This window comes from Ostrinia nubilalis, chromosome 3 (genome assembly GCF_963855985.1).
Source record: "Ostrinia nubilalis chromosome 3, ilOstNubi1.1, whole genome shotgun sequence".
Lineage (NCBI taxonomy): Eukaryota > Metazoa > Arthropoda > Insecta > Lepidoptera > Crambidae > Ostrinia > Ostrinia nubilalis.
In genome coordinates, this window is record NC_087090.1 from 3664304 (window position 1) to 3682809 (window position 18506).

General features: G+C 36.3%; 2 protein-coding genes across 3 annotated transcripts in view; one reads left to right on the top strand and one right to left on the bottom strand.

Annotated features, from left to right (window-relative positions):
- LOC135087598 (dual specificity calcium/calmodulin-dependent 3',5'-cyclic nucleotide phosphodiesterase 1) overlaps positions 1-18506 on the top strand; it is a 276250-nt gene that overhangs the window by 97583 nt on the left and 160161 nt on the right. The window lies entirely within an intron of this gene.
- Positions 11600-16769, bottom strand: LOC135087600 (maltase A1-like). Its single transcript, XM_063982329.1, has 10 exons — positions 16674-16769; positions 16390-16538; positions 16022-16201; positions 15767-15924; positions 15082-15660; positions 14871-14978; positions 14639-14786; positions 14182-14377; positions 12585-12722; positions 11600-11872 (listed from the first exon to the last, which is right to left on the bottom strand). The coding sequence occupies exons 1-10, from the start codon at positions 16676-16678 to the stop codon at positions 11803-11805; spliced, it is 1731 nt and encodes a 576-aa protein (XP_063838399.1). The 5' UTR covers positions 16679-16769; the 3' UTR covers positions 11600-11802.

The following is an 18506-nucleotide window of genomic DNA, read 5'->3' on the forward strand; positions in this document are numbered from 1 at the left end:
TTATTTATATTGCTTATGCTTGGAAACTACTGGACCGATTTGAGGAACCCTTTCAACATTAGAATCCTATATTATTTCTGATGAACATAGGTGGTATAAAGTTCACCGGGTCAGCTAGTTATTTGTATAATTCCTAAGCCACTGATAACATACCAACCACAAGTAATATTACTGGTTCCAACTTCAACCCGTTATTTCTCACAGGTTTCTTGGATGTCTCATAACTCTACAACGTAACTTTGCCTTAAAGTGTATATTTAGTATTAATTTAATACTGACACACACAAGATACACGTCGAATATAATACCTCCAACATATTTTGTCTACATTTTACACTATAAAACTACATTATACTTTATAGCGAAGCCAACAAAGTAATGCTAAGCCGCTACAATTCACTTACCGGTTCACAAAGGCGGCTCGGCGTGAAACTAAAGGCTTAGCATTAAGATTCGCGGGCTAATTATACTTAGAAAATATCGTATTATTATACAATTTATTAAAGAGTTAGTTGAAGATTTTAAAAAGAGTCATTGAGGGGTTATTGTTGGCGCGCATGATTGTTCCCATTGACCAAAAATGCAGTGAAGACAATGCATTTCGCAATAAGCGTTTCAATGACTCTTTTATAATGCGAGCACTGGAATTGGAATTTGCTGCATACAGATTTTTTCGAACACATAAATTCAGATCCTTAGATTCCATTACATAGTTACATACACGACGATCTTATAAAAGCGTATTAAAAATTGGAATAAAACATAATTCAAGAGCGACGAACTTGCTATTCTCAAACTTTTGCTATTTATTCTACGTCAAGTAATACAAAGACGCCTTCAAATTCACTTACTACCCCGTAACCGTTTATGTCTAGCTCGCAGAGGAAGGATTAGCAGAAGATTTGCGACATGTTCAAACTTGGCAAATGGGTGATATCTTCTCGGAGCGAGAACGTGCCAGCTTTAGTGGTTTCTAAAGTGTATTCCAGGAGATTTCAGATGTTATATTAGCATAATGACAAGATTTGCACTTGAAATGTATGGCGTTTCATATGGTTTGACCTTTACTTTAGAGTACTTTTACGTGAAAAAGGTTTGTACCTAGTTTTAATTATTTTTAAAGAATATTAGATATAATCCCGAAAACCCCTCGTGGTAAGCTAAGTATCCTTCATCATCACTATCATCATTTCAGCCATAGGACGTCCACTGCTGAACATAGGCCTCCCCCAATGACTTCCACATCGCACTGTTGGTAGCGGCCAGCATCCAGCGCCTTCCTGCTACTTTTATCAGGTCGTCGGTCTACCTTGTGGGTAAACGTCCCACGCTGCGTTTTCCAGTACGCGTCCTAGTGGGTCTTATGTATCCTTGTGAGTCCACCACAATAGTCGAGCAGCGGCAGGGATGGAACTCGCGTTTCTCGGATCACGAGTGAGCCAGTCCGACATATTTACCGTTCGACTATTGTTGTTAAATTAAAATGTGTTTGAATACTGACCAAAGACATGAAGCGATACGTAATGTGTATTTTAATATACTTATTTTATATCTCACTTGTACCTCTTTGTAAAAGGAGCTAGGTAAGATTAAATAAAACAGTCGACGATTAGCCTTACCTACTTTAGTTTCAAAACATTTTATATCAACAAAGAAACCGACAGCTATAAATTATTACGTTTCATTATCGAATGCGTAAATTCTGTTTGCTCGGGCTTAGAACCTAATGCTCTAAAGCCGACCTTTATAGGAGTTTCACCTTTATTTACTTTTGGCCACATAAATCAAGCTGTCAGTACCGAGTTATCGCAAAATGGTAATCTTCGGGATGTAAACCGTATCTGATCTGGTTTAGAGAGCCTTTGAACCTTTTCTAGACAGAGTGGTTTGTTTACGAAATATAGTTAGACTTGCTAAAAAAGAAACAGCGTTCAAACGTAAGTCCTATTATGTTTATCTTAATCTTTAAAGATCGTTTTATCCAAATGTTTGTCTCGAAGCGCTGGTAGGGCAGCAAAAGAATGAGATATGTATAGGCTCCTTAAGAGCATTTGATGATTTGCAAGTACTATTTTAATTAGTCTAAACAAATAAAGAAAATTTTGATTTTTGATTTTTGATTTCATCCACGAAGACGCGCCCCACAAATTTTTGGTCGAGGGAAGCGCGGGGTGCGGTGAGTTTGATCCGAGCAATCCGAGCGTCATTATTGTAGTGTGCGTGTGCACTTATGGATAATTTAACATGTACCATTAAAACTCAAATATTAGCGGAAGAAGTGGGGCGCATCTTCGTAGATGTCACGATCTATAGTAAACCTTTGTTTCTAAAGTTTTGTTCGTATGACTTATAGAGCAATAGTGACTGAGTTTCTTGCGCAGACGAGTAAAAGAGCTTTTTATAACTTGCAAAATAAACGAATTTGAATTTGAATTGTCTGCCAAAGTCTCCAACTTATATTTGTCACCCTATTAATACAATATTGTGATAACTATGTCAATATAACATTCGTGTAAACACGCGACACTTCTACGAGTAGCAACAAGCGTCCTCTGTGTGCTTACCATGAGTTTACGTTAGGTGTCCTCGCTAGCGAGTACGTAAAAAATTACATTTTGTAGAGTATGACAGATTGTAGAGCGCCCCTAGCGGCTACTTTGTTCATAGATTTTTTTGACATTCTCGCTAGCGAGCACACCTAACGTAAACTCATGGAGAGCACACTGTTTAATCAATAGTGAAGCCTCATCTTAAATACCATTAAAGTTAACATTCAGATGCCTATCAAATACTCTATAAACACTATTCCCACTAGTTTCCTGAATCGCTTAATTAAACGTTACAAGCTGTAATTACTTCACGACTTTGTATTTCGCTAGGGAAATGGCGATCAATGTCGATTTAAATCGAGCAAAATTCTTGTATATAAGTTGTTATGGATTGCTCTGTGACGCATTCAGTGGGTTTGAAGTCCATTAAGTTAAGGAAACTAGTTAAAATTCGGTATAATTTGAAATTACGAGTATCTCTAACAAGTTACATCTTTACATAAATGCAAAATATAGCCTCCCTCGCTATCTGTAGATATGCTTAGATATTTTAAACTGCGCATCGGATGTTAATGCAGTCTTCTTCAGCAATAGATAGAGTGATGAAGAAGGATAATTAAGTATTTTCCATAATTTTTATATTTTTGCGCTTTAAACACTGAACTAATTTTGAGTGAGGAACAGAATAGACCTTTCAGAAGGACTTAGTGGCCTTTCGTTGCGACTTTTAATAATCATTGAAGGGAAAATGAACTATGGATAAAAACCAATCTTTTTGAAAAAAATAAATTTTCCAATCAATGATGGCAATATGAAAATATCAATCATGATAATGTATTTTAACATCCGTGATTGTGATTGAATTGTTAAATCAATTGAAGTTGGTGACTTTTATAATTTTTCACTTGTATTTTTGCGCTCACTAAATCAAAGCTAATAAAACTTTTATATTTGTTTAGGACAAATTGTATGCTTTCTAGAGTTTTTATTGCATGACTCTTGGGAGGTTAATACAAAAGTAGTCTAAACTTTTAAATCCAAATAACAGTAAAATTTTGTTTAACAACTAAGGTACAGCAGGTAAAGTTATGTACTACAAATTGGTTTGCGAATATTATGAAATTGACCTAGCCTGAAGTTATTACGAAATTTACGAATCTAATAATCTATGTTAGAAGAAAAGGCAGCAGCAATGAACATGATTTTATGCCATTTGTCATCAACTTTCTTGGTTGCTTTTGTTCGGAAATTCAGTGTTTTCTATTGAAATTAATCATATTTCTATTCAGACTTAATCTTAAATTTGTGCTTAATATGCTACATTTAACCCCTTGCAACCTATAACTGAGTTCAACCCAATTTTTTAATTCATTTTGTTCACTTAAAGACAAACTGGATTTTGGCACTTTATTGCCAAAGATATCTTACCTTAAACAGAAGTGAAGATCAAACGTAATGCAATTACGTACAGTCAATGAATCTTGGTAAAAAAGAACGTTCCCTCTTCAGAACTTGATTAGAACTTGGGACCCTATCAACTAATGAAACGTAACCCGTAGCTTGGAACTTTGTACAGTCAGCATAAAATAATCATAGAGCGTTTTTATTTACGTTGTAGTAATTAACAATGTTGTGTACCGAATCCTTCATTGGTTAAATTCAAATTCAATCATTTATTTGTTACCTACTTTATTTCTGTCAAGTTGTTAAGAACCCTCTTAACAATCACACCCGTGATTCGTTTTTCAGCCAAATGACGTCAACTGCTGGACAAAGGCCTCCCCCAAGGTTTTCCACAATGAACGGTCCTGCGCTGCCCGCATCTGGGCTTTTCCCGCGACATTTACCAGATCGTCGGTCCACCTAGTCCTAACCCGAAATTTATTTTATTTTTAAAAACATCTTATTAAAGTCGTATAAACTTTGATTCCTAGACAGATTTAAAAAATCAGTGTATAAAAAGCACATAAATATTTCCTAGTGTCTCTATCTGTTTAGTGACAGCATATAAACCTAATAATACTACACTATTTAGTGAATTATTAAGGGTTCAATTAAAATGAAACTTTTACAAAAACTTTAACAAACAGTCCAGAAAGTTGATTAGAAACGAACTTGGGACTGTATCCACGAATTAGCCCCGTAGCTCAGAAGTTTGTACGCGTGATCGGATTAAGAAAACTTATCAATTGGATCGTGGTTCTATTGTAGGTCTTAGATATCTATCGTAGAGTTTTCTCGGTTTGATTCTCATGACCGCAATTTTAAACTAAAAAAGTTTAACTATAGCTTTAGTACGGCTTGCGGATTAGTTTTTAGTTAGAAAGCAAGCAAATGATTTTGCAACGAATGTAACGTACCTACCATAATTGATTTGTTTACAAGAAACGTTTTTTACGAAAATTCGCGTTGCATTTGCATAAAATGATCTGCAATAATCGAAACGTAAAAAAAATAAGTAGATTCATCAGTATTAGCTAAAAATTAATTTCGCAAATCATTATTATGAAAATAATTAAATACATTAAAATTTTAAGTTTAAATGTATAAAGATATTTATTTACATAAACATGTGTGAAAACATATTAAAGAGCAACATGATTTGGTCTTACAGTTTTAGTATCAAATTATATTTTCCCATTTTTTTCGCGAAGGTAAATAAAATTACCAAATCGAACTTTTACAAATGTATATAAGCTCTGAAACTTTATAAGAAAGCAACTTGGGACCCTATTAGCTAATTAAACGGAACCCAGCTCAGGAATTGGTTCACTTTATTGGAATCGACTGTATTGGATTAAGAAAAGGTATTAAATATACAATAGTGGCTCTTAGGCCCAGAACACACGGTGAAACACAATTGCAACATTCTAGTTACCTACTTTTGAGTTGCATCTTTTTTCATATTTTTTTTCTTATTTAGCTAGTTTTGAGTTTCTGCCATAGATTACGTTGAGAGACCACACATGACGCAACCAAAAGTAACTAGCAGTTGCAGTTGCGTTTCACCGTCTGTTCTGGACCTTGTTGTACTCGAGTCCACGGGCCGGAAGACGTAGCGTGGGCAGTCCTCCCACTAGGTTGACCGACGATCTGGTGAAGGTCGCGGGAAGAACCTGGATACGAGCAGCGCAGGAGCGGTCCTTGTGGAAATCCTTGGGGGAGGCCTTTGTCCAGCAGTGGACGTCATTTGGCTGTCGACGACGATGAACAGCTCCTATTGAAATCGCCTGACCTGGTGGTTCGCGTAACTTACATTCCTAGTTGTGGTTGCGGGATCGACTCCCGAAGGTGCACGTTATTGTCGAGATGATAACGGTTTATGGTCATGGTCGTTTCTGTTACATATTGTTAATTTATATGCATCCAACAAGCTAGGGTAGGTTAGTCCCGAGGGAAAACTAAACTGACTTGCAACCCGCATCAAACTTAATTAAAGGTTAACTTCAATCACTTCGTAAAGTTTAACAAAGGGACATAAGATATAACTTATATTATCAATAACTTTTGATTTCAAACACTAAATAACTAGTGATTTTATTTCGATAGGACTAAATGAAAAGACACTTGAAAAAAATCAAGTGAAATTCACACAAGTTTTCTAAATAGTTACCTACCTTAATCAAAAACTTAAAACAAATAATGCCCGTTTTCATCATCAATCCCTAATTTTTAAGTGACCCCTATCAGGAATTTTCTTTACATAGGGGTCACTTAAAAAGTAGGGATTGATGATGAAAACGGGCATAAGGCGTTATGTAGAGTCGATAGTTATGCCACACATTTGTAGCAACATAGCACCAACCACAACTCCAAAAATATATTTTCTGTTGTGACGTCACAAAAAGCTGACGTCAAACAACAACAAACTACAGAAGCGCCAAAACACGGAATCTATAACTTGCCTACGAGACAAAGCGAGCACAACGCAAGCAGAAGCCCTCGCTAGTTTTTGAGAGGCTCTTCGTTTGTGAGACAGCCCGAGGGCTTTCCTAAGTTACCCGACTTGTGAGAGGGTGTAGTTTAGGGAGTGCTTCAAAGCCGATTATATACTATACAATGTATAGTACACAGGATAGATAGTAAGTTGGGTTGTAAACTTCGGATTTGTTATAATATCGGCAGAAGCCAAATTTCGAACTTTATCAAGTAAGTTTCAATTAGGGCTGATTTTTGAATCGCCGGATGACTTGTAACTGAAGAATAAGTTTGGCACATTGACAGTTTCAGTATGGAATAATATACTAGCGGCCGCCCGCGACTTCGTACGCGTGGATCCCGTTTTACCCCCTTAGAGGTGGAGTTTCGTAAAATACGTTCGCAGTGAGCACCTTCGTTCTAAAAGGAACCACAATACAAAATTTGAGACTCCTAGCACTTCTGAAAGTTCGTGATTAGTGAGGAGTGAGTCAGTCAGTGAGTGACCTTTCGCTTTTACAAATATAGATTTGGTTCAAAATAATTAAAATCTATTCGGCTCAAAAGCACTAGGTACTCGTATAATTATGTTGGTGACATTACCTACGTATCACAAACTTAAACTCGTATCACAAGATTTATTCCTATTTGGATGATTGTTTAACAAAATGGTCTTTAATTACAGACCAATAAGGATTTTTTCAGATCAGATTTCTTCTTTTTAACAGAACAAATACGTTCAAAATAATATAATCTACTACCAAGAAATCTTACGCAATATGTTTATTGAGACCAGAAAACCGAGTGTTTGCTTTTATTACGAAAAAGTAATGTTCACATAATTGCTTCAGATTCCGAGAAAAAGCTAAGCGTGATAAATGGTCTACACTACTTATTTACTCCGTGAGAATTCCCGGAAAATCCAATAGGCATCGTAGATTAAACAATCTTAATACGTTAGTGAAAGAGCTCTACTGTACGGGCATCGTCTAAATAAAACATTACAGAAGTATAGTTACGGGCATTCTGCAAAAAATTAAGAAATAATGGTTACCATTTTAAGTAGAGTCGTTATATTTCTCTTTTTATCCTTCTGATGTTTTAGTTGAATAAAAACTATTTGAAGTTACACAGCATAACAATAAAAACCGCACGGAGGCTTATTTGTTGACTTTACTTTTTCGATCATTCGTTTCAGCCGAAAGACCAGCGCGGTCTATCGGTTCAGTTCCACAAAGACCGGTTCTGCGCCGCTCGCATCCAGGCACCTCCCGCAACCTTCACCAGATCGTCTTTTTACAGTTATGTAATAACTAGGTATTTATGGTTTCAATTTAAGTATCAAACAGTTTTTCTTTCTTTCTCCGCCACTATATCAAACAGGCGATAGTAGATCCATTGATAGATATACATAGGTAGATACATGGTTACTTGATACTAATTTATTTGGCACCCTGCTGCTTCTAACAAAATAATTACACACGTGAGAAGTGTTATCACGTTCTCAGATTTCTAGGGCTGTTACTAAATCAAACATTGGAATTATTATTTTTTTAACTACAATCAGTAAGTAAGTTATTATAATAAAATAGAGCAGCAACTATAAAAGTTTGAGTATCTAATGGAATATGTAAGTATAACATTAGTTAGATACTCAAACATTTACATACATACAAACTTTTTTCGACATAACTGAATATAACACCAGTTACCCACATAATAAATTATTATTGCCTCTCGCAAGCACCATCCTTAACCCAAGAAAGATGAAACGAGAATGTATCAAAGTCGTTTCTTTAGGGTTTCGCTTCAAATTCAAATGCGAATTTTCGTTCTCATGTTGACAACCCTGCATGACTAACCAAGACGGAGTTAATTAGTACGCTTCCATAAAGGCTGTTTAAATTAAACATCTCCGAAGGTATTTACGCAAGAACACAATTTGTACGCGATTATTCCATTACGAGAGTCGGCAGTGACTTGTGGTGTGATTTTTGGATCACGTGGTAAATTTCAGGGCTGTCAAGCGCTACTATGATTTCTAATTTCGTTAAATATTTCAAATAAGACCTAAAATTAAAGACTCGAATGAATTCCAAAGACAAGTTTGATGTTGGTTCTATCCACTCATAATATTGTACATAGACATGATTATTCATCAAAAGTGATACCAGTTTTGGTATCACACAATAAACCATAATTATACTTTAACACAATAATATAATTTGATGACTAGATAACTATTATTTTATTTGCTTTAAATTAAATTTAACTAGGTACATAATAATAATATGTGAACAAGTCTACGCGTTACGGTTAGAAAAACATAACAGAAAACTTACTAATAACCAATCCAATCATTTCAGGTGTCTCTATCTCAATAAATAACTACTTCAAACACTATCAAATCTTAAATTATTCGCAAGTAATGAGATATCATGAATAATGCATGATCCATGTAAATAGATATGTTAACACATCGAGTGAGACCCCTAACACGTTAACGAATGTATGAATGAGGGAATGTAACAAGCCACCAACTCTTATTTGATTACTAACGAGTGTGTGTCTATCAGAAAGAAATAATAATATATTTTCGTACGTGTTTCTTTTATCATTTCGCGTGTTAGAATATTGTTTATCTAACATCAAATGTATAAATGTAGACCTGCAGATTATTTTGACTTCATCAATAATATTATCATTCATGTTGATTCGCCGTCTAGACCTATTATGTTGTTGTTGTATTTTAAGACAGTCAGACTATTTTTTTATTGGAAACTAGCTGTGCCAGCGACTTCGTACGCGTAAAAACCCGTTTTCGCAACATTTTTCATTATTGCTCTGCTCCTATTGATCGTAGCATGATGTTGTAGCCTATAGCCTTCCTCGATAAATGGGCTATCTAACACTGAAATATTTTTTTAAATCGGACCAGTAGTTCCGGAGATTAGCGCGTTCAAGTAAACAAACAAACAAACAAACTCTTCAGCTTTTTAATATTAGTATAGATTTGTCTTTTATTACGACTTCATACGGTACTTAATCTCCACATTTGGTGGACCAACGATTTGGTGAAGATCGGGAAAAGTATCTAGATGTGGGCATCACAAGAATATTTTACATTATAACAATTAGCTGACCCAGCGAACTTCGTACCACTTATGTTCATCAGAAATAATATTTATAGGATTCTAATGGTGAAATTACTTTTTCAAATCGGTCCAGTAGTTTCGGAGCCTATTCAATACAAACAAAGTCAAAGTCAACATTTATTTATTTGTATAAGCCTATTGAAATAGTACTTAAAAATTGTCAAATATTTTGCTCTTAAGGAGCATCTACATGTCTCATAATCTTTTAACCCTACCAGGGAAAGCAAACAATCAAATCTTTCCTCTTTACAACTTTTTTTTGATCCACAACGAGGAAGCTCTTGGCCTGTATCTCACCTGATGGTAAGTGATGATCAGGCTAAAGGTGGAAGCGAGCTTCACCCGGAATCCTCAACCACGGAGGATTTTAGCAGGATTAGTGTAGACTGAGGTACTTAAGATGCTCTTATTCGAATATTTAGTTAGGTACATGAATATGCTGTAGCTCTTTCAACTAGTATGTCAGACATAACATTTTCTATTACCTTCTTCTATTAGGACTACTCATGTGTACATAAGACGCCAAAGTGTTAAGCGTCGTCTATACCATCAAATATTTGGTTGTGTCCCGACAGACAATAAAGAGGCGTGTATGATATCACAAATGGCGATGGGTGATGTAGCGATGTATGACGTCACGTGGACAAATAATAGGATGTTCGTTGCGTAAGCTTTGGGAGCATATTTTATTGATAGATCGTAATACGTATTACGTAAACCACATTCAGAAAAATTGCCTACATCTATCAAACTCATAAGTATGAATGAAACTAAAGGAGGATTTATATTTGTCTGTCTGTTCTTTTCAGCACCAGCCCATAATATGTTATCCCGAAGTGGTGGTAGGGCAAGCTATATTTGGAACGTGTATAAGCGCCTTGAGAAGAGCCTAAGTACTGAATAAAAGCTTTGACTCTAAAAATTGCGTGTATTTTTGAGGGATATGACACTAACTCTACTTTAAACGTTACCATACTAAGGTGGGGTAGTGGTGATGATGATGATGGTGCACTCTCATACTTTGACTATAACAGACGTCAATTCTGTCAAACTCCATACAAAAAACACCGGTTATCATTGTAGTTACGGTTATGTAAATTGGTGCAACTTAGCCTAACCATAATATGAAACTGATTCCGTCCTGAGGTGTCACAACACAACACATTCAGGCAAACAGAAAACCACCATGTATTCTGTTGACCACCAAAATGTAGGCGCCATTTGTCAAACCATTTACGTTAATGTACACAAAAATACAGTATTCATAAACCAGGCCTGAATATTACGGGAAGGATCGCCCAAATCTCGCACAGGACGTCACTCATGTTTTATTCATGTACGCAAATGAAGCTGTTATTATGGATAGTGGGAAATTCATATAACTTCCCAGCATTATTGAAGAGGGAAAACATGGGGACATTTTTAAATATTTTGTCAGCGAGATGATCCCAGTTATAACTTAATAAAGTGTTGATACATCTGGCTTGGGAAAGAGTTGGGTTTATGAATACGAGCAGTAGTAGGTACGTGGTTTGTATTTTTATGTTATCAGTGTGTTTACCATTGTTCAGAGCCCCTAGCGGCTACTTTCAAGAAATAAAATCTTCATAGATTTTTTTGAACTCCAACTCTTCCCGCGGGTGTCGTAAGAGGCGACTTAGGGACACTACACATCAAACAGAGAACGGGCAGCAGCGCTCTCTGAAAAACATCAATATTTTAAACTGCGATCTCCAACCCGCCTGCCAAGCGTGGGGATTATGGCAATACCCTCCACTATAGTGAAGGAGGCTCATAGTCCAGCAGTGGACTGTAAAGGGCTGTTTATGATGATGATGATGAGATTTTTTTGACGTACTCGCTAGCGAGCACACCTAACGTAAAGTCGTGGCGTGGTAAGCACACTCTTACCATAGGTTAAATTCTGCTTACTTTAGGGTTAGGTAATTGGTAAAATAGTTTAAAATAAAAATTCAATTAATTAAAAAACTAAATCTTTATTTTAGTATTTATAAATAATTTAGTGTACGTATTTAAACTACGAGTATTTACAGTATTTTAACTGTCAGCTTTCTAAAAGAGTTTTCTAAAACGAATTTCTAAAGCATTAATCAAAATTTTTACTTAATCAAGGAATTTTACTGTAAATTACAAGCTACGTCATAGTCAAAAACAACAAATTAATTTGCAACTTTCAGCACAATAGCTTCGTAACCTTCAACATGCAAATGGTCAGCGTGGATTTCTTCCCTGAAAAGAATAAAACATTAATTATTAGGTACTCATTAAAATAGGCCTTTCTAAACCGCCGGGTATTATTCCCCACTTAATGAAGCACTTGATGTCGTTCCCTGCGTGCCCAAACAACTGCACGCAGGAAGATTAATGAATGCAATGACAACGCCACTCTTGTAGCGGAGTTTTGCGCTGACACTGTATAGGTTTGTTGTCGATACGACAAGAAGAAGAAGAAACTGTCTGGTTAGCATGTAGGGCGTAGGCCAAATTGACAATTTGTCTCTGGTAAATTGGAGAGAGTTGGATTTGTCCAGCAGTGGACGTCTTTCGGCTGAAACGAACGAAATTGGAGAGAGTCGTGCTCCTTCTTAGTTCTTAGTAGTGTGGGCAGGCCTCCCACTAGGTGGAACGACGAAGTAAAGGTCGCGGGAGGTGCCTGGATGCGAGTGGCGCAGGACCGGTCTTTGTGGAAATCCTTTGTCCAGCAGTGGACGTCATTCGGCTGAAACGAACGACCGAACGAACAAACAGAAGACAGTAGAGACTAAATTAAGACCAAATAATGAAGATTTTTTGGAAGATTTTGCATTAAAATTTATTCTATTCATTCATTCAACACAAAACCTTTAGATGTGGGGGAGTTTAACTCTTTAATGATCGTCCAAGGCTTTTGATGTCGCTTTTCATATTAGGATGATGATCAAGATTGAATGTTTTTCCTTACCCGGCCTTCTTTGGTGACAATATGCTACTCTCGACCACCTCCATGTGGCCGGTGACGTTTTCAAAGTACTCCAAGTTGATCGTGTGAGGGTTGTCTCTGAAGTTGATTATGATAACGTAGTTCTCACCCTTGTACCACCTGTAACAAATAAAAGAGTTAGAAGAAGTACCTTCGGCCTGATCGTCACTTACCATCAGGTGATTCCTCGTTGTGGATAAAAAAAAGAAAAAAGAAGAGTATTTAATTTTAAAAGCACTTGATACTTTTGAGTGTTATCGCATCGGCCGTGGGTTTAAGATACGAGTAAATAAACTTAAACCATTACTTCAGAGCTACAAAGTGTCTAAAAAATACTTGATTCATAGATTATATTGTAATAATATTCGTTATCAATAAAAATCCAGGCTTGCTATTTGTCTTGACTGTTAAAGTTTATAATAATAATAATAATAAATAAATTGCAGTGGTGGACCAACACCAAACAGTAGAAATATATTATGTTCCTCAAAGATGTATATTTAGTTAATTCTTATAATTACACTCCATTAAAAACGTTGCAAGATTTGTTACTCTAAATAGACGTCAGGTTCAAAGATATTGTATTTTGTCTAAACAAAGGGATCTCAAATTGCCCCCGTTCATTAGCAATAACTGTAACAATTACAAGAAACAGCCGGGTTTTAATCTTTTCTTGCCATTATCTTTCATTAACCTTTCTCTTTGAGAGATTGACCACTGGTTTTCCTCGAAGAGCCTCGAAATTTCAAACATCAAAATTAACCCTTTTATTGAAAAAAAAAACACTGGTTTTGAAGGTTATATTCTTTTACCAAAGTTCAAATTGGTGGCATCAGTTTTGCAATTACCAATAAATAGCTTAAAAAATATCTGCGCAATAAAATGTGTTTTTTTCGAGAGTGGAAATTTTTCAGTTCAAGTTCAAGAGAGTGATAGAATTATCTTCAAATATTATGATGCCACTGATACGAAGTAGCCTTGAACAATGATTGATAAAGGTTCATAATCTTTATCAAGATCAAAAGTTCTCCATAGAACTCTTGTCATGTCAAGATAACAATGTGCATTCGTCAAAACATTGGGTTTCTAGGCATCCAAAAAACATGATATCTCAGATTATATAAGATTAGTGTAATATCTGTCTGACGGTGGGGAAATTTGCCATGAAAATGAAGGTAAAATTAGTTTAGTACCTACATAAAAAGTTCTTTGAAATTGCATGCCTATCTGTGAAGTTAGATGGAAAACAGATCGTATATACCCGATCTCCCTTATTAATAAAAGTTACACCCTAGTTAAACCCTGGCTTAAGTTGTTATTTAGTATGGAAATGTCATTTTAATCCAGTGTTCATCCTAGGTGTAACTTTTTATTAATAAGGGTAAAGTTTGTTGAACTCGGTTAGGTTTCATTTAGGTATGAACTATGACGGTGAAGGTTAACAATATTTACAAGGAAATTATACGTACCGTTTTCAGTTTTAATGATTTGCCGTGAGCACTTGACCATTTTTATAAATATTTTGCGATCAACCACGTAAATATTATTTCAGTAACATTAGATAAAAACATATTCTTACCTCCTGAACGCAAAGACATCATTGTTGAACGCAACCGACTCATATCTGCCATGTCTGAACACAGCCTCTTTGCGAAGAGATGACAGATGTTTGTATATGGTCAGGTGAGATTTCTCTGCTTGCCTCTGTACTTCCACGTTTAGTGTTTCATAGCCTTCAGCAACAGGTAACCAGGTCTTTTGAGCAGTAGAGAATCCTAAAAAGTTGATCAATTGATATAATAATCTAAAACAAATTAATGAAAAAATTGAAAATTCCTCCCAAAACCGTTTAGGCTAGCTTTGGAATTGTACGCCAAATCCTATAATAACCTTCATTAATTTGTTTCTAGTAAATTAAAAGAAACTCATGATCCTAAGGAGTCTAAATGACCTGATGATGGTATGTGATCTATTTATAGGTATCCTTACTTTTATACCACACTATCTCTGTGAATAAATAATCTTTGAATCTTTACCAGCATTGACATCTGCGCTCCACTGGAAAGGCGTTCTTTCAGGATCTCTTGAAGCTGTCACGTAGTTGATGGGGTCAGTGTTACAGCCACTAGGGTCTACGGTATCTTCCCAGCTCACATACCCGTCAACCATGCCAAGCTCTTCACCCTATAACAAGTTATCAAAGCAGTAGAGGCTGTATTTGGCAAGAAAGTAAACGAGCATAATATCTTATTTTTAAAGTTTATTTACCATGTACGTAACAGCTATTCCAGGAAGCAAAAGCACAATCATGTTGATACCATCAACCACTTCTGGGGTGAATCTTGATGCTACTCTGTTGTTGTCATGGTTTCCAGCCTGTAATGTAATAAAATAAATAAGTAGGTATAAGGTAAATAGGGTGCATTAGTACCCTTTTCAATTATACTGGAAAGAGTTTTGTAAAAGGATGTTTGCTTACCACCCAGTTAGCGTGTTGGTCAATAGGTTTGAAAGTCAAAAACTTGTCCAAAGCGTATTTGATTTCACCAGCAGTAGATTCACCATTGACGTCAGTTATGAGAACGAAATTGAAAGGCATTTGAGCACCATCACGTTCACCATCACCAAAGTACCTCATCGAAAGCTGAGGGCTGGAGTAGGCTTCGACCATCATGACTCGAGTCAAACCATCTTTCTGTTTGATCTCCTCAAATACTTCCCTCCAATCGTAAACCACACCGAAGGTTTCGTTTTGATCTTTAGTGTAAATATGATCTAAATAATCGTAGTGATCAGGGTCTTCAGTTTGTCCTGTTTTTGGCTCATCAGGGTACACTCCACCGTGCTTTGCTTTGTCTGCTTCAAACAGATGAGCAACGGCGTCTACTCTGAATCCAGCAACACCTTTGTTTAGCCAAAATCGGAGTATGTTCTTCATTTCTTCGAGGACATCAGGGTTACGGAAGTTAAAATCGGGTTGACCAATCACAAATTGGTGAAGATAGTATTTGCCGACTTCTTCTCTGTATTCCCAAGCACTTTTACGGAATACGCTAACCTGTTAAACATATTTTTCCCGTTTTAATTGATATTAAGTTTTTAGTCAATAATCTACTTTCTTTTGAAAAATAAGTAATGTAAGGATAACTTAAAAATAAACTTACCCAGTTGTTGGGAGGGTTAAGTTTTCCAGTTTCATCAACTACTCCGTCTTCCCACACAAAGTAATCGAAATACTTTTCATGACCTTTCAGGGCTTCTTCAAACCACATACTTTCATTGCTGCCGTGGTTTGGTACGAAATCAAAGATTACCTTGATATCTGGAAACACATTTTTTTATACAAAATTTGAACATTTTTAATTATTTGAGTAGATACTTACGTAACGCATAAACATTGACGAAAAATAATATCTTACCCAGTTCATTTGCTTTTTCAATAAGCTTGTGGAAATCTTCCATGGTTCCGTACTCCTCTTGAATTTCGTAAAAATCGGAAATGTCGTAACCAAAATCGTACATTGGCGATTTGAAAATAGGAGAAAGCCATGTTGCTCCGACTCCCAGCTCTTTCAAGTACTCCAAGCTTTCGGTAATACCTGAGGGTCAAAGCATAATGATGTAAACAAACTCTTTGATGCAATAGAGAAAACTAAGTAGGTAAGTACTCAAGGTGTATATATTCCTAGGTCCATAATTATATTTTTCAGGACAGCTACATTCCTTCACCTGCTTGCAAAAAGGTTGAATGCAAAACATGTAAAAGTAAAAAAAATCTATAACTTACCATTCAAGTCACCAATGCCATCGCCATCACTGTCCTTAAAAGATCTTGGATAGATCTGATAGAATATGGTGGTTTCCCACCATTCCTGCTCATGGGATTGAACCAGAAGGAATGCCAGTGGCAAAAGCAACAGGCTCTTTAATTTCAAACTGTAAATAAGCATTTTGAATTAAGAATGCACTTTCATTTGTCTGCTTATGGCAGCTAATATAAAATCCGTTTCGCCAGCACATAGCAATCTTCACATGAAGCAACTCTATATTAAATTCAATAAAACATCTTACCCCATGATGGCTACCACTAAAGATGATGGATACTTTCATTCCAGCCTTTATTATAGGGCAAAATATCTCGAGATTAGTATTAAGATAGGATGTTTGTGATAAATAATAGTCTGCTAACCAATTGCTTATCTTTATCTCGAAGCGCGTGTAGTTACAGTTGAGGTGAATACAGTAGGTTCATGCACAATCACACAATGAGAACCTACTCACTACGTAGGCTAGATTGTGCTAAAGCCTGGTCCGTGAGCACGTAGAATTTTGTCCAATGACCCCAAGCTACCCATCCTTATCGCTCGCGCGTAATTATATTGCTATCGCGACTGTGCGACGGGCGCCCGCAGTGATTTTGCGAGCGCGACAGCAACATAATTACGCGCGAGCGATAAGGATGGGTAGCTTGGGGTCATTGGGCAAAATTCTACGTGCTCACGGACCAGGCTTTAGTCATGTTTGATTTAACATAAAAATTTTATGTGGCAGTTGACATCTGTCATTCTATTTATCAGCTTTACTGTAATCCCTTTGTGTATTCGTTCCCAATTTAATAAGGGCTTGAATCTAAATACCTAATACTTATCTGAAAAGAAAATTTTCAAAAGGGTACCTATCGATTTAATTAGGAGCAAACGTGTACCTAGTTGAATAACTAAAACCTTTTGGCATAATTCTGCATACAATTTCAGCTCATTTATGAACATTATTCTGATTGGTAACTCGGAGTCAACCTACTGTACGTGATTTTACTGTAATGCCGCTGTCCAATGCAGTAGGTTTTTGAAAATTAAAGATGGTCCGATAATGCCACTTATGACTGAGGCTGCAAAAACAAAGTATAGTTACATAATATGGAAAAGTACGAATCAGGCGATTGGGCTGATACGATCTGAGTTTTGATGTTGAAGTCTAAATCAGATCAGTCGGTCAGATTGGCAGTTACGAGTAAATGAAAAAGTGCACCAGTCATAATAGAAACTCATGTGATAAGTGACGTGAGGTCTAGACTCGACCTAATTTTCGATTTAAAGATAGTCAGAGGAGTGCGGGAAGACAGATTTTGATAGTATCACGTAGACTTTCTGACAGTTCGCATGATACGAACTAGCAGATCGCTTCGCTGGCTACTGCAGTTGATGTAAGTGTAGAACAACAGTCCTTTTTTATGCATTGTGTATTTTTAATTTATTTTTTAATTTGAAATTTGAAGCCACGATAGCCGAACGATAAAGGGGTCGGACTGGCCGACTCGTGATCCAGAGAACGCGGGTTCGGTCCCCGCCGCCGCTCGACTATTGTGGTGAACTCACTCGTGAGTCGTGACACACGCATATTTAGCTTAGTACGAGGGACTAGCGGGAGTATTAGTAATTTGTGCAATAACATTTTTTTTATTATCGGTTTAAATACTGCATTTTTACAGGATTAAAATGTATTTTTCCGCAAGTTTCATTTAACTTGCAAATCTGACGTCCCGTTCGTTTTGTCAGCGCTACTTCGCATTTCATCTAGCCCTATCAGTAGGAACGGGATTCAACGCTGTTAAAACCACTTTTGCCCCATTATTTAATTAAATTACTCTTTATCGTGTCCCACTTATTTAAATTATCTTAGAGAAGAGTATTGGCAAATTATGAAAAATAATTCTGCTTTCTGCCAGAAAGTTAGTGACGGACTTAAGCTGGACTCTCGGTGACTCTCGGTGAACTAGTAAATTCGTTCTAAGATCAGTAAGTACTATACGTAGTATTCTATCTTTTTTATCTAGTTTTTTTTTCATACTGATTCTAGTTTTTGACTCTCATTTTAGAGAGTAAATCTGAAATTACAAATTCAAAA